The 16,718-nt window shown below is 48.3% G+C and overlaps 2 protein-coding genes across 2 annotated transcripts; one reads left to right on the top strand and one right to left on the bottom strand.

The window, feature by feature from the left end:
• The first annotated feature begins 511 nt into the window (after window positions 1-511).
• On the top strand, window positions 512-3,591 carry LOC109773822 (laccase-4). Its single transcript, XM_020332538.3, has 6 exons — window positions 512-749; window positions 864-1,015; window positions 1,158-1,405; window positions 1,535-1,663; window positions 2,178-3,149; window positions 3,251-3,591. Exons 1-6 carry the CDS (start codon window positions 645-647, stop codon window positions 3,379-3,381), a joined length of 1,737 nt encoding a protein of 578 aa, XP_020188127.1. The 5' UTR covers window positions 512-644; the 3' UTR covers window positions 3,382-3,591.
• Window positions 3,592-7,516: 3,925 nt separating this feature from the next.
• LOC109773821 (scarecrow-like protein 9) lies at window positions 7,517-10,681 on the bottom strand. The gene is made up of 3 exons (XM_073510876.1): window positions 10,615-10,681; window positions 7,900-10,484; window positions 7,517-7,818 (listed from the first exon to the last, which is right to left on the bottom strand). The coding sequence occupies exon 2, from the start codon at window positions 10,428-10,430 to the stop codon at window positions 7,974-7,976; it is 2,457 nt and encodes an 818-aa protein (XP_073366977.1). The 5' UTR covers window positions 10,431-10,484; window positions 10,615-10,681; the 3' UTR covers window positions 7,517-7,818; window positions 7,900-7,973.
• Between the last annotated feature and the right edge of the window lie 6,037 nt (window positions 10,682-16,718).

The raw sequence follows: 16,718 nt of genomic DNA, 5'->3' as shown, positions 1-16,718 counted from the left end.
GTCAGCCGTCGTTCTTCCCTCCCTCCATCGCAACCGATTTACCACGGCAACAACTTACTTTTAGCAATCCCTAGACCCTAGCGTGCGCGCGCGCGCTTTTACCTCTCACTTCTCCCTTTTCGCACCGGATTTGAAACGCGCGCGCTGTAGTAGTACGTGACCACGCACGCATGCAAATCAAACCACTGTCGACGATCGATCGATCGTTTGCATGCTACTCCAAGAACATGGTCAAAAACAGATGGATATGCATGCATGGCTAGCTACCCGCCGGTGGCTGGCTTTAGCCACACTCCAAAGCTAGAGCCCTCCAGCTCGCGCTCGCTCCATCGAGCTCGCTCCGGCCCTGATGGCTCATCCACCGAATCACCAAACGAGAATTGCCGCCTAAGCTGCGTATCCCACCAATCACCAATGGCCGTGCATGTACAGCCCCCGAACTAATGGCGCGGTGGTGGTTGGTGTGCCGGCTTGACACACACACCCTATATATACAAATAAACTCGAGCGCCAGTTCCACACATCCATTCAGTCCGTCCTGCATCCTCACCTGGTCATCTGCTCTCTCCTCGAGAGCTCGGGACCGTTTCCATATATAGAGCGGCTAGCTCAAAGCTAGCCTGGCTAGAGCCCTAGACGCTACCATGGCCATGGCTATCTCGTCCGGTCTTCACTGCTCTCTCCTCATGGCGACCCTGACGCTGCTCGTCGTCCAGGCGCAGGGCATCACCCGGCACTACGATTTCAATGTACGTCCACGTCCAATAGCTAGTGCATGCTGCATGCATGCTGTGCATAATTATCTGCAGGTCGTGTACGTTGTTGTTGAAACTTGAAGGCCTTGTTGATTAAATCATGTGCAGATTCAAATGGCGAACGTGACGAGGCTGTGCGGCACCAAGAGCATCGTGACGGTGAACGGGCAGTTCCCGGGGCCGGAGCTCACCGCGAGGGAGGGCGACCGCGTGCACGTCCGCGTCACCAACCACGTCGCGCACAACATGTCAATCCACTGGTACGTGCGACCGACCCGCATTCCCTGGCTTTAAGCTTTAGGCTTTAGCTAGAGTTTGTTCCGCCGTCGCCGGAGCAGACAACACGACCATTTCCGCATGCACGAAGCTTTTTTGTTCACTCACGCGCCGTCGTCGTCGCAGGCACGGCATCCGGCAGATGCGCACCGGCTGGGCGGACGGGCCGGCGTACGTGACGCAGTGCCCGATCCAGAAGGGCCAGACCTACGTGTACAAGTTCACCATCACCGCGCAGCGCGGCACGCTGTGGTGGCACGCGCACATCTCCTGGTTCCGCTCCACCGTCTACGGCGCCATCGTCATCCTCCCCAAGCTCGGCGTCCCCTACCCCTTCCCCGCGCCGCACAAGGAGCTCACGCCCGTCATCTTCGGTCAGTCCTGCTGCGATTGAAATCTTGCTGCTGGTCGAGATCAACTTAATAACTGGTGGACATAAAACCAAATTTAGTTGCGCTTGCGATATTGATCGTAAAAGTTGGCTTTTGTCTTGGATGGTGCAGGTGAATGGTGGCTGTCGGACACCGAGGCCATAGTCAACACGGCCCTGAAAGTTGGCGGAGCCCCCAACATCTCCGACGCGTTCACCATCAACGGCCTTCCCGGGCCGCTCTACAACTGCTCCGCCAAAGGTACGTACGCGGTGTGCAAAACGGAGAGCTGGTATAGGCCGACAGAAAATAGCAAAACAAAAAAGACCCAATACAAAAGTGTATGCCGTTTGCAAGCGCTTTGTGCTTCCGATGCATTTTTCGGCCTTGCACTGACGTAATCGCCATAGACAAGTACGCCAGGAGGTTCGCCAATCAAAATCACCGAAAGTGCATCGAACAAGATTTCGGTGTTTCTTCCTCTAAACGGAAAGGGAATGGTGTATAAGTTGTTTAGGTCATTGCAATGTTACCATCACCATAACCCCCCGGTGATTGATGCCTGGCCTAACATTTGGTGCGCCTTAGCGATTGAATGCTGTTGGGGCTGGCCCGTGCTACGTGATAAACAAAACATTAGCTACGCACTTACGCTACACCTTGGAATTGGGTTGTGCAAGTCGTTTTCGGTCCTAGATAGATTCTGTAATAAAATACATACGCTAATCAACTAACTAGTTGCCGTGCATGCATGTACGACTACGAACGCATGCAGACACGTTCAAGCTGAAGGTGGAGCCCGGGAAGACGTACCTGCTGCGCCTCATCAACGCCGCGCTCAACGACGAGCTCTTCTTCTCCGTGGCCAACCACACGCTCACCGTCGTCGAGGTCGACGCCGTCTACGTCAAGCCCTTCACCGTCAGGACCCTGGTCATCTCCCCGGGCCAGACCACCAACGTCCTGCTCGCCACCAAGCCGGCCTACCCCGGCGCCAACTTCTACATGTTCGCCAGGCCCTACTCCACCATCAGGCCCGGCACCTTCGACAACTCCACCGTCGCCGGCATCCTCGAGTACCGCAACCCCGGCTCGCTCTCCTCGTCGAGCTTCGACAAGGCCTTGCCGATCTTCAAGCCGATGCTGCCGTACTTCAACGACACCAACTTCGTCACCAACTTCACGACCAAGCTCCGCAGCCTCGCCACAAAGCAGTACCCGGCGGCCGTGCCGCAGGCGGTGGACCGGCGGTTCTTCTTCACGATCGGGCTGGGCACGCTCCCGTGCCCCAAGAACATGACCTGCCAGGGGCCCAACGGCACGCAGTTCGCGGCGGCCGTGAACAACGTCTCCCTCGTGCTCCCCACCACGGCGCTCCTGCAGTCGCACTTCACCGGCCTCACCAGCGGCGTCTACGCGGCCAACTTCCCGGCCATGCCCCTGTCGCCGTTCAACTACACGGGGACGCCGCCGAACAACACGCACGTGGCCACGGGGACCAAGCTCCTCGCGCTGTCGTTCAACACGTCGGTGGAGCTGGTGATGCAGGACACGAGCATCCTCGGCATCGAGAGCCACCCGCTTCACCTGCACGGCTTCAACTTCTTCGTGGTCGGGCAAGGGTTCGGCAACTACGACGCCGTGAACGACCCGGCCAAGTTCAACCTCGTCGACCCCGTCGAGCGGAACACCGTCGGCGTGCCGGCCGGCGGGTGGGTGGCCATTCGCTTCCTCGCAGACAACCCAGGTAACAGAATTCTACGCAATCCATACGTGACACACAATGCAGTAAGAACCAATTAACCTGTGAGATGCTCATTATGCCACTGCTATGTGTATGTGGTGCAGGTGTATGGTTCATGCATTGCCATTTGGAGGTGCACACAACATGGGGTCTGAGAATGGCGTGGCAGGTGCAGGACGGCAGCAAGCCGAGCCAGAAGCTGCTGCCGCCGCCGTCTGACATGCCCAAATGCTGAATGGACTTCATCACGGCTGATGCTTAATTTGCGCCCCCTCATTTTGATTTACTCGCCAATCTGCGATTGTTTTCTCCCGCGGGAGATTTTAGTGTGTTTAGCCCGTTCATAGCTGACTTTCTTACGATTCTTTTTCCATTTTTTGCCACTTTCTGATGAAGATGTTTTGATACTTGAATAAACAATGATGTGAAGAATTGCACGAGAAAATATCGAAATATTTATTTTTGTGAGCATGCACTTTTTAGCCCACGGGCCTTGTTGTTAATACGGCCCAACCGAGAACCGTTGCCAAAAAAAAAGCCTGTGGTGGATATTTGAACGTTGAACGGTCCAACTCGCGCGCAAGCCCGTGAAGCAGGAAAGCTGTGCCTAGTACATTAGAGCTTTCAAACTAAAAGGACATGGTCGCATGACTGGCTTTGAGCAATAATCCTAATCCCCCCCCCCCCCCCCCCCCCCCACATGATTTTCAGGGCCCTTCCCTCCCAGAGTCTATTTCTCGCATTGAGCGAGACGAGAGTTCACTCTCGCGTTGAGAGCTATAGTAACAGGCCGGCCATTACACGCTCGTAGTCAAAAAAGGCAGAGGTAAATGGGGGTATTGAGCAGAGCTCCTAGCCACTAGGCTCATGGCGAGTTGGTGTTCAAATAGCTGGGCACGCCCTACTTGAGGCATAAAGACCGGTTTTCACTGGTTTTTCAGGTTTTTTCTGTTTTTCTTTTCTTTTCTTTATATTCTTCTGTGTTATTTGGTTTTTCTTCCTTTTTTGCTTTTTTGTTCTTTTTTCTTTTTTCTTCTCCTTTTTTGTTTTTCTCATTATTTTTTCTTTGTTTCCTCGAATTTCAATGCTTTTTTAGTTTTCTTTTTTTTTCGTACATGTCAAAAACATTTTTTGTAACAAGTGATCAACAACTTTTTGTATAAACTTTCAACATTGTCCGAACACTATTTCAACATTTTTCAGATACTTGTTCAACATTTTAATAGTTATTCAACATTTTTTCAAAAACTTGTTATATATGTTTAATACTTATTCAACATTTTCACATACTTGTTAAAAATTTATCATATACTCATTCAACATTTTTAATACCTATTTAACATTTTTAAAATACTTTTCAAAAAAATTAGTACTTATTCAACATTCTTAAATACTTGTTCAACATTTTTAAATACTTGTTCAATATTTTTTATATACTCGTTCAGCATTTTTTAATACCTAATTCAACATTTTTCAAATACTTTTTCAACAGTTTTAGTACCTAATTCAACATTTTTCAAATACTTTTCAACATTTTTAGTACTTCTTCATCATTTTCAAATACTTGTTCAACATTTTTCATATACTCGCTCAATATTTTTTAATATCTCCGGTCAGAAAAAAAAAAGATTTATAGGACCGGATGCATAACAAGAAAAGACATAATAGTAGTGGTGCCTGTGCGCAAACAATCTTAGAACTGAGCTCTTGTAAAGGTGGGTGTTCCTCCGCTCAAAGCATTTCGCTTTTCGTGCCGGCCTGTATTCGGAGTTTCTTGGATTTGCGGTACCTGAATGCCTTTCACCTTTTTGGTGACATCGGATGCCCGCCTTTGGCGCTCAGAAGTACCTATTTCAACATTTTTCAAATACTTGTTCAACATTTTTAGTACTTATTCAACATTTTCAAACACTTGTTCAACATTTTTTAAAATTCTTGTTCAACATTTTTTAATATCTATTTAACATTTTTTCAAATGTGTTTTTGAAGAGTGTTTTTTGTAATATGTATATATATATGTGTGTGTGTGTGTGTGTGTGTGTGTGTGTGTGTGTGTGTGTGTGTGTAGAATATTTTAAAGTATAAAGAAAAATACAAAAATAACAAAAAAATTGAGAACAGAAAAAAGAAAAATAAAGGCTGTGGCTCCCGCGCGGCTGGGCCGACCCGTTTGTGGCTCGCCTTGATGCGAGCGCATCCCCCTGTGAGACATAGGGGCGCCCCTTCCCTCCCTCCTAAACCAATCACAACGTTTCAATTCAAAACTACTCCGTAAAACGCATGTAATAGCCCGTGAGTGTAACATTACTCATGCAAGTTCATCTTTGAACGTCGGAAAAAAGATTCGAAAGGCATGAACGTCGGAACTTCAATTTTAAAGCTCACAATCTCGCTAAATATGCTTGTACTCTAGGCGGAGGTCGCCATGTTTTGTTAGGTTTTCCCTATGATCAAATTCTTGTACTACCAATGAATGTTACTGGGAATCAATCAAAGTTAGCGAGGTTGTTCTCAAAAAAGAAACTAAAAGTACATTGAAGCTGTTCTGAAGAAGAAGAAGAAGAAAAAACTATACACTGAAGCCAGTCTAACTCTACCATTTTCTACTGATGAAACCACAAGTTGCGCTCCTATGTTTCAGATTCAGCTCGTAGATAACATAATTAATCATTTCCAGATCTCCCAGGTCTCTGCCTCACATGACCACTGCGCACAGCATGCACGACTAGGCGAAACACTGTTCCCGCATATGATGCCTAGCCTGTCCTTTACACCGTGACACCGGATTATATACTTCATTAATTAAAGCTCACAAACACACCGCCACAGCCACCGCCATCTCGCTGCACGATCGAATAAAATCTGCGGCAGCTGCGCCTTTGCATAATTATCCCGCGCTTGATCCTACCGAATCTAGCGGGAGCAGTATAATATTCAGGTATCTTCCGCCTGATTCGCCCGCGCGTGCCTCGATCGCAGCCAGGCCACGAACTGCTCCATCCACTCCACCTCCACAGATCAGGTTCGGCGAACCTTGCCAGCCTGATGACCTGGTGTGAACGGCATATGTTGCACTCCAGTCACTAGTAATTTGACAGATTTTGTGATGACCACGGCATGCCTTTGTCTGTAGTTGTTATCACGGAGCTGCGGTGGCTTTCGCGGTAACTTTCAGCGGTCGACGTTGCGGTGTTGTGTTAGACTGTAATTGTATTATATCCACCACGAGTTTTACAGACTTCTCCAGACTTGTAGCACCTCGGCTTGGCCTCCGATAAGGCGTGGATTCCGCGCAGCATCTGCGAAGTATCTACTACGATCGCTGTTGCAGCTTTGAGGTGTTTCTTCCTTGCAATGCAGTGCCGGCATGTCTGGATTCTTCTTTGGGCCGATCTTTTCTGCCATCTCCCCAGTGCATGAGGAATCGACAGTACATACGGCAAAAAAGGAGGCTGCCTAAACTTTGGTCTGATGCGCCGTTGCTTTTCAGGGGAAAGCGATGTCCATGGCGCCATGGCGGGCGATCGGTTTCAGCCAGTTGCAGCAGCGGGAGGATCCATCTCGCCATCTGTCGTGCCCAACAGTTTCACACGTTGCCGGCCATGTTCTTCTAGATGCCCAGGCCTGGTCAGACACGTCTGGAGCTGTAGCATACACGTCTCCTGGTCCATCATGTATTTATGTGGCCGTAGTTGCGTAGCACCTGTTGGTGGTTCGTCTGTTAATTCGCCAGGCTCAAAACCAGCAACAAGATGAGCAATGGATAAGCAAGCAAGGAAATAAACAAGAATGCCAGTAGTACTTCTCTGTTGTTGCACTTCAAGCCTAGGTGTATTTCTGAATGTGGACACTGGACAGGCAACTGAAAAATACAAGGCAGACTGGAAAACGAGTTGTGGCTAGAAAGCTCAGCAACCCAGTTTGCTGGCCTATATGAGCTTGCAATAAGATATAAACGCTCTTATATTTCTTTACGGAGGGAGTATCAACTTGCCATTCGAAAACAGGACATCAACTTGAAAAGATTCAATCTAATTGTTTCATAAAACACGTCATTTGATCGGGGTCCAAATCTATCATAGGAACCAGCACTATAGCATTTTCACACCAGAATCAGTGAAAGGGCAAAAAATCAGCCAATGACTATGTCACTCAACAGACTGGGATTTTGTATTTCATTATTATTTACCTCAAACATTATTGGTTAGGTACAACGGCAGAGTCACATTTAAGTGACCAGTTACATTGTATCACCATCCGGCAAATGAAACCAACTATTGGTGACTGGTAGCACTGTGCAGCATGTAAAACAAGATTAATAAGATAAGCACGAAAGACCAAACAGTAGAGGGATATATGAGTGCATGACCTTGCAATGCAAAGAGGCATTCTTTACATAATGGAAATCAAGACAAGGCGTATTTACAATTTGAATCAAGCAAATGAAAAAGGCTGACCGTTACTGGCTGAGACATTCCTTGAAACATTACTGAATAGTACTCTGGAAGAACGAATATAATACACGACTGACCATGCAAGAAGAACCTATATGCTACATCTAACATAAGTAGCCTGCTCCATCAAAAATGCTAACTGTTCCTGTGAAAACTAACCGTGCATGGGCAGCACATACAACAGGCAGATGCTACAGGAGAGTAATCAGGTTCATCATCTGCATCAACAAACAAATGAACCATGTCACCGGTGAACAAATGTGTTTGTTTCTTTGGTGCCGGTTCAAATAGCATTTTACCTACTAATAGGTTGTTGGCCAGGAACAATCAGCTCTAGAGTCCAAAAATATGAACAGGTCACCATTTACAGAATCTAGGAAGATTGGGGATTCGCCTTCCATGTTGAGAGCGCGTACAGGATACGCCCCTTCCATCCTTGTAGTAACCACCTGTTGTCCTCGTCGATGATGAAATTCTTGTGGTAGCACTTCACCTTCTCCCGTGCACGCTTCATGATTTCCGGGTCCAGCGGGAGCTGCTTGAACCCAGCCCTCTGATTCCGCACCTGCCACTGCTTGTAGGTCTCTGGCCTCTCCATCCTCTCCATTCCCTCACAAGATATTACATTAATTGCCTCCCGACTGAAAATAGTCGACTCAATGAGCAGCCTCTCCTCATTATCCCTGGGAATGTTAGCCTCCAACATGTCAAAGTGAGCAGAGAACTGGAACAATGCCTCCCGGAAGCGTGAGACGAAGAATGGTGCATTATAGGATCCATTAGTGACCCCATGAATGAACACATGTGGCTTCATCTTCCTTATTGTGTTCAATACCATGTTCCTTGGACTCTCAGCTACCACGCTCTCATCCATCAGAGTCTTGAACCTGAACATGCTGTTGACAATCAGAATCTCGTCCTTCTCAATGTGGAGATCCTCTACCTGAACAGCCTCAAATTGAGATGCGATGCCATGGTATTTGAAAGGAACTTTGAAGGTCTGAGCATAATCACTTAGATATCTTCCAATCTCCTCGATGCGCTCTGCTGGGCGAAAACCAGGCTGAGGTGTGTCTATTGCTGTGATCCGAAGTTCTGGGGGGCCTCCAGGCCTTTTACTTAGCCGTTGAATGAGACATGGCCACTGAAAGCCATAGTATACGCCGAAGTCGACAATGTGAACTTTCTTGGCTTTCTCCACAGCATTCATAATGGTTTGATTGGCAAAGTAATGAGAGATCTTCTTGAATGGGCAAGCTGCTAGGTACAGTTGGTAGGCTTTCAGAATATCAGCGCATGCAAACCGTGATATGGTGTGTAACTTGTAAATCTGACTTCCATTACCAGCAAGCCTCGCCTCAAGGCCATTGGCAAAGCAGTGCGCCAAACGCTGGTCACCATCACCATTGGCAGATGCATGCTGCCTGATCTGCTTGAGGAGATCAGTTGCACTCCGCCGGTCATCAATGGACACAGACTGAGCACAATGAATGAGGAGAGTCTCCAAGTCGACCACCTCCTTCTTGGGCTGTTTGACTTGTTTCTTGCCACGGCCCTTACCATGGCCAGACCCTTTGCCATGGGCACCACCTGAATGAGCTGCCACATCGTGCTGTAGGGCCTCACGCAGTTCCTTGACACCTCTAGAGCATGTCTCGCCGTTGCATAGCAAGACCTTGTCCATCATCTCCCGCACAAGGTGATCCGCGTCGACCACAGGTGCTGAATGCTTGCAGCATCTCACTTCATCTGCATCCAGGTCGTCACCATAGAAATGCTTCTTTCCTCGGTGAATTGCTACTTCAGAATCAGCCTTCTCTCTCTTGACCTCCACAACCTTCTTATCTTCTTTAACCCGAACTGACGGTAAGCTGTCGATGTCAATCACAAGCTTGCTCTCTTGAGGCAGAAATCTGCTTCCCTCTTCAAATCCTCGGCTGAACTGCACTGCTTGCTGGCTCTGCAGAACAAGATCGCTCAAACCAGCATCAGAAGGCACAGCAGCCGCCGTGCTGAGCCACGGCTCGAAGCCCTCTGAAAATGCAACGCTGCTGCCATTTGAAGACGCGAAGGACGACGACTGCGAGAGCAGCGCGTCAGGAAGAGGGTTGAATTCCATGGCATCGTACGGCCACGCGCCGCCTGCTTCCACCACGCAGCTCTCGGGGCTCAGATCCTGGTAGAACTGCGGCGGCTGCAGGAACTCCGCGCTGGGGAACTCGAGAGCAGGCGGCGCCTGCATGGCGCCGAGGCCACCACCGGAAGGCGCGGCGCAGTTGCAAGAGCCGTGGCTGTTGAAGGAGCTGGTGGTGACGCTGCTGCCGTCGGGGCTCTCGACCGTGCTGCCGCCGGAGCAGGGCGGCTGGTCGGCGAGGATCTCGAGGAAGGGCTTCTCGGCGGCGAGCAGCGCCGGGTGGGCCGGGTAGTGGTCGAACTTCTCGTCGATGTCCTCGGCCATGAGCATGCGGTTGATGTAGCCCAGCACGATGTCCGAGAACACCTCCGAGTCGTCCGGCTGCGGATGCGCCTGGCCCGCCGCCGCAGCAGCAGCAGACGGCGAATGGGCCGAGGCGTCTCTCGGCGGCGGCGGCGACGCGCTGCCGGCGGAGGCGGGCGGGGGCGGGAGCAGGGCCGGCGCCGCGGCGGCATTCAGGTAGGCGCCCGCGTCGGCGCCGTCCGACGGGAAGAGCAGCAGCGACTCGAGCTCCTCCGCGGTGAACCCGTCGGGGATTTGGGGGTAGATTGGCAGCTTGGATCCGCCGGGCAGCGGCCCGCACCAGTCGTGCAGCGCGGCGTCCATGACCATCGACACGCCGCCGCCGCAGAGCATGCAAGGGGTGGCGGTTAAGATGGATGGATAGATACTCGTACTCCAATCTCCCACCTGGCAGATGCGCAAAAATAGAAGGAGATCAGCGCGGAATCCACGCGACGGCTGATTCGACTCAGCACTGACGAGCAGAGATAGATATCGATATCGGGGGCTGGCCGGCGAGCTCCGACGGCGCGCGTACCTGAGCTGCGTTGCGACGGGGGAGGGAGGAGAGGTGGCGGCCAGCGGAGTTGTGGGAGCGCGAGAGGGGGGGGGGGGGGGGGGGATAAATGGGGGAAAATGGAGGCGGACTGGCGTTTTTGAGAGGCGCGGGATCGGCCTACGGCCTGGTGAATGGGCGGAAGTGTCGACACCCACCCGGGCGTGGCCCGGCTGCGTGGTGCGCCCCGTCCACGTCCGTCCGCGGGGTGAGCTCACGCGCAGCTGGATGGCCTGCGACGGGCGGTGCGGACGGGGGGATCGGGCGTACGTGGTGGGTCGGGTGCACGGAGGGGGCGCGGAAGTTTCGGCGAACCATCGTCTTGGGCCGCACGGGCAGCGGAGACGGGGACGGGCGTGCTCGTGGACCGGCGGCAGTGCTGCTGGCTGAGCTGTGATTGCTCAAGGCAATCGGGCTTGACAGCTGACTGGACTGCCGTTTGACTTCGCTGCCAGCTCCGCGACTCTTTCTAATTCGGACACATGAATTTCCTGGTTGCTCTTAAAAAAACATGAATTTCGTGGTACAGGAAGAAGTACCGTACTATGTCTACGCAGGATTACACGCAGACAGTTTTTGTACTCTCTGTAATTATGGCCCATTTCTAATTTTGGTGGAACATGATGATCTTATTTTGTCTGGCTAATTTTTATCTATTTCTCTGTTTGTTTCCACAATCTATTTTTAATTCGTACTTTTGTTTCTATGAATCCATCACGACACAGTTCAAAATTGTGAATTAAAACATGTTAGTACTATATCAGTACTCAATGTGTTTTCCACATAAAAGAAGTGGAAATGCTATCAAAGATATGTGCACGTATTGTGGGTGAAAGGGACCGCTGGATCAAAACCATATGTAACCTTTCTGTGAAGATCAATCAGTGGTGAAGAAGACGACAAATGCTCATTACAAAATTATAAGCAGCCATCTAGTCCGGCATTGGGGGATCGGATTGACATGGATGTCACATTCACATGCAACAGATTAATCCATGGGGTGCGGTGATAAGTGATAACAAATTGTAGACCAATGGTATATTGCCCATGTGTTAGCATCGGTTGGTAGGACAGAGTTGTGTGAGGGCGTATTTCATGACTTTATCCCTCTCTGACTTGTGAATGCCTATACTAGTATTCTTTAAGTTAATATAATTATCTCTCTCTTCAGCAGTAAAAATTGTAGACCAAACACATATTGGGTTCACATGGTGGGTTCGTCTTAATTTTCATTCGTCCTCGTGAGAGAATGCTCCTTTTATAACTTTGGATAGATTAGCACGGCAAGAAACCTGGCTGGGGATGAAGATCATCGAATGCCTTCTAATTATCGTCTAATACTATTAAAAAAATAAGACCAACCCAAGGGCTAACCCTCGTTGGCATATTTTTTATAGGAGAAACTCCGCGAGCATCACGCGTCCAAGCCGGGACTTGAACTCGGGTGGGCTGGCAGCAACTTCAGCTGCCCAGCCAACGGGTTGACACCCCGTCCTCCGTGTAATACTATTAGGAGGTTTGGAAACGCAGTAACTTTGTCTATCTTTGAATTAAGAGGGGAAATTATAGTATAGTCAGAATCATGTCGGGGCACCCACAAAAGCGCTAAAGGGACACCCCCCCCCCAAATGTGTACTCTATGGTACCTCTCACCGGTCCACGTCAACCAATTTCAGTAAAGTTCATCGATGACTCCCTGAAGAAAGCACATTCCTGAGCACTCACGCATTCCTTTCCAACCAAATAGTTCATAGCATCGAAATTGTCCGTCTCATTCTCCCTCACCAATCCGTGAGCAAGCTCACCAGAGTCACGCGGCCAAACTCTACAACACAATATTCTGCTTGTGAATTTCACTGCAAAGATTAAAAGGTGAAGCCACCAGCTAATCCATTGCGAGAATACGGTTCTGTTATATCTTGGTTGGGCCTCGTGGCCATTGTTGTTTTGTTTAGATGTCTCAATTCTATGGACTCCTAAGATAAGCTTAGGTTAAAAGAGCTTAAGGATGAACTTGCTTCTGTTGGGGAACGTAGTATTTCAAAAAAATTCCCACGATCACGCAAGATCTATCTAGGAGAAGCATAGCAGCGAGCAGGGAGAGTGTGTCCACGTACCCTCGTAGACCGAAAGCGGAAGCGTTAAGTAACACGGTTGATGTAGTCGAACGTCTTCGCGGTCCAATCGATCAAGTACCGAACGCACGGCACCTCCGCGATCTGCACACGTTCAGCTCGGTGACGTCCCTCGAACTCTAGATCCAGCTGAGGCCGAGGGAGAGTTCCGTCAGCACGACGGCGTGGTGACGGTGATGATGAAGTTACCGGCGCAGGGCTTCGCCTAAGCACTACGACGATATGACCGAGGTGTAAAACTGTGGAGGAGTGCACCGCACACGGCTAAAGATCAACTTGTGTGTCTATGGGCTGCCCCCCTCCCCCGTATATAAAAGAGGGGAGGAGGAGGAGGGCCGGCCTCAAGGGCGCGCCCAAGGAGCCCGAACCTGGGTAAAACCCTGTGTCCATGTTACCATCACTCCAAGACGCCTAGCTTAGGACCCCTACTACGAGATACGCCGGATATAGAACCGACAGCCGCCGCCTCCTCTCTTCCACTAGGGCCCATTAAGGCCCATTAACCTCCCGGGGGGTTCCGATAACCTCCCGGTACTCCGGAAAATACCCGATACACTTCGGAACCATTCCGGTGTCTGAATATAACCTTCCAATATATCAATCTTTATGTCTCGACCATTTCGAGACTCCTCGTCATGTCCGTGATCTCATCTGGGACTCCGAACAACCTTCGGTACATCAAATCACATAAACTCATAATACCAATTGTCATCGAACGTTAAGCGTGCGGACCCTACGGGTTCGAGAACTATGTAGACATGACCGAGACACATCTCCGGTCAATAACCGATAGCGGAACCTGGATGCTCATATTGGCTCCTACATATTCTACGAAGATCTTTATCGGTCAAACCGCATAACAACATACGTTGTTCCCTTTGTCATCGGTATGTTACTTGCCCGAGATTCGATCGTCGGTATCTTCATACTTAGTTCAATCTTGTTACCGGCAAGTCTCTTTACTCATTCTGTAATGCATCATCCCGCAACTAACTTCATTAGTCACATTGCTTGCAAGTCTTATAGTGATGTGCATTACCGAGAGGGACCAGAGATACCTCTCCGACAATCGGAGTGACAAATCCTAATCTCGATCTATGCCAACTCAACAGACACCATCGGAAACACCTGTAGAGCATCTTTATAATCACCCAGTTACGTTGTAATGTTTGATAGCACATTAAGTGTTCCTCCGGTATCCGGGAGTTGCATAATCTCATAGTCATAGGAACATGTATAAGTCATGAAGAAAGCAATAGCAATAAACTAAACGATCATAGTGCTAAGCTAACGGATGGGTCATGTCAATCACATCATTCTCTAATGATGTGATCCCGTTCATCAAATGACAACTCATGTCTATGGCTAGGAAACTTAAGCATCTTTGATTAACGAGCTAGTCAAGTAGAGGCATACTAGTGACACTATGTTTGTCTATGTATTCACACATGTACTAAGTTTCCGGTTAATACAATTCTAGCATGAAAAAAACATTTATCATGATATAAGGAAATGTAAATAACAACTTTATTATTGCCTCTAGGGCATATTTCCTTCAGTCTCCCACTTACACTAGAGTCAATAATCTAGATTACATAGTAATGATTCTAACACCCATGGAGTCTTGGTGCTGATCATGTTTTGCTCGTGAGAGAGGCTTAGTCAACGGGTCTGCAACATTTAGATCCGTGTGTATTTTGCAAATGTCTATGTCCCCTTCCGACACTTAATGACGGATGGAATTGAAGCGTCTCTTGATGTGCTTGGTTCTCTTGTGAAATCTGGATTCCTTCGCCAAGGCAATTGCACCAGTATTGTCACAAAAGATTTTCATTGGACCCGATGCACTAGGTATGACACCTAGATCGGATATGAACTCCTTCATCCAGACTCCTTTATTTGCTGCTTCCGAAGCAGCTATGTACTCCGCTTCACACGTAGATCCCGCCACGACGCTTTGCTTGCAACTGCACCAACTGACAGCTCCACCGTTCAATATAAATACGTATCCGGTTTGTGACTTAGAGTCATCCGGATCAATGTCAAAGTTTGCATCGACGTAACCATTTACGACGAGCTCTTTGTCACCTCCATAAATGAGAAACATATCCTTAGTCCTCTTCAGGTATTTTAGGATGTTCTTGACCACTGTCCAGTGATCCACTCCTGGATTACTTTGGTACCTCCCTGCTAAACTAATAGCAAGGCATACATCAGGTCCGGTACACAGCATTGCATACATGATAGAGCCTATGGCTGAGGCATAGGGAATGACTTTCATTTTCTCTCTATCTTCTGCAGTGGTCGGGCATTGAGTCTGACTCAACTTCACACCTTGTAACACAGGCAAGAACCCTTTCTTTGCTTGATCCATTTTGAACTTCTTCAAAACTTCATCAAGGTATGTGCTTTGTGAAAGTCCAATTAAGCGTCTTGATCTATCTCCATAGATCTTGATGCCCAATATGTAAGCAGCTTCACCGAGGTCTTTCATAGAAGAACTCCTATTCAAATATCCTTTTATGCTATCCAGAAATTCTATATCGTTTCCAATCAACAATATGTCATCCACATATAATATTAGAAATGCTACAGAGCTCTCACTCACTTTCTTGTAAATACAGGCTTCTCCAAAAGTCTGTATAAAACCATATGCTTTGATCACACTATCAAAACGTTTATTCCAACTCCGAGAAGCTTGCCCCAGTTCATAAATGGATCGCTGGAGCTTGCACACTTTGTTAGCATCCTTTGGATCGATAAAATCTTCAGGTTGCATCATATACAACTCTTCTTCCAGAAATCCATTCAGGAATGCAGTTTTTACATCCATTTGCCAAATTTTATAATCATAAAATGCAGCAATTGCTAACATGATTTGGAAGGACTTAAGCATTGCTACGGGTGAGAAAGTCTCATCGTAGTCAACTCCTTGAACTTGTCGAAAACTTTTCGCAACAAGTCGAGCTTTGTAGACAGTAACATTACCGTCTGCGTTAGTCTTCTTCTTGAAGATCCATTTATTCTCTATGGCTTGCCGATCATCGGGCAAATCAACCAAAGTCCACACTTTGTTCTCATACATGGATCCCATCTCAGATTTCATAGCCTCAAGCCATTTCGCGGAATCTGGGCTTATCATCACTTCCTCATAGTTCGTAGGTTCGTCATGGTCAAGTAACATGACCTCCAAAACAGGATTATTGTACCACTCTGGTGCGGATCTTACTCTGGTTGACCTACGAGGTTCGGTAGTAACTTGATCTGAAGTTTCATGATCATCATCATTGGCTTCCTCACTAATTGGTGTAGGAATCACTAGAACTGATTTCTGTGATGAACTACTTTCCAATAAGGGAGCAGGTACAATTACCTCATCAAGTTATACTTTCCTCCCACTCACTTCTTTCGAGAGAAACTCCTTCTCTAGAAAGGATCCATTCTTAGCAACGAATATCTTGCCTTCGAATCTGTGATAGAAGGTGTACCCAACAGTCTCCTTTGGGTATCCTATGAAGACACATTTCTCTGATTTGGGGTCGAGCTTATCAGGTTGAAGCTTTTTCACCTAAGCATCACAGCCCCAAACTTTAAGAAACGACAACTTGGGTTTCTTGCCAAACCACAGTTCATATGGCGTCGTCTCAACGGATTTAGATGGTGCCCTATTTAACGTGAATGCAGCCGTCTCTAAAGCATAACCCAAAACAATAGCGGTAAATCAGTAAGAGACATCATAGATCGCACCATATCTAATAAAGTGCGGTTACGACGTTCGGACACACCATTACGCTGTGGTGTTCCCGGTGGCGTGAGTTGCGAAACTATTCCGCATTATTTCAAATGAAGACCAAACTCGTAACTCAAATATTCTCCTCCACGATCAGATCGTAGAAACTTTATTTTCTTGTTACGATGATTTTCCACTTCACTCTGAAATTCTTTGAACTT

This window comes from Aegilops tauschii, chromosome 3 (assembly GCF_002575655.3).
Source record: "Aegilops tauschii subsp. strangulata cultivar AL8/78 chromosome 3, Aet v6.0, whole genome shotgun sequence".
NCBI classification, from domain to species: domain Eukaryota; kingdom Viridiplantae; phylum Streptophyta; class Magnoliopsida; order Poales; family Poaceae; genus Aegilops; species Aegilops tauschii.
This window is presented reverse-complemented; position numbering and strand designations above follow the sequence as displayed.

Coding starts and splice junctions, on each gene's coding strand:
- LOC109773822 (XM_020332538.3), top strand. CDS start 645: ATGGCCATGGCTATCTCGTCCGGTCTTCACTGCTCTCTCCTCATGGCG. Junction 750..863: donor CCCGGCACTACGATTTCAAT/GTACGTCCACGT, acceptor AATCATGTGCAG/ATTCAAATGGCGAACGTGAC. Junction 1,016..1,157: donor CACAACATGTCAATCCACTG/GTACGTGCGACC, acceptor TCGTCGTCGCAG/GCACGGCATCCGGCAGATGC.
- LOC109773821 (XM_073510876.1), bottom strand. CDS start 10,430: ATGCTCTGCGGCGGCGGCGTGTCGATGGTCATGGACGCCGCGCTGCAC.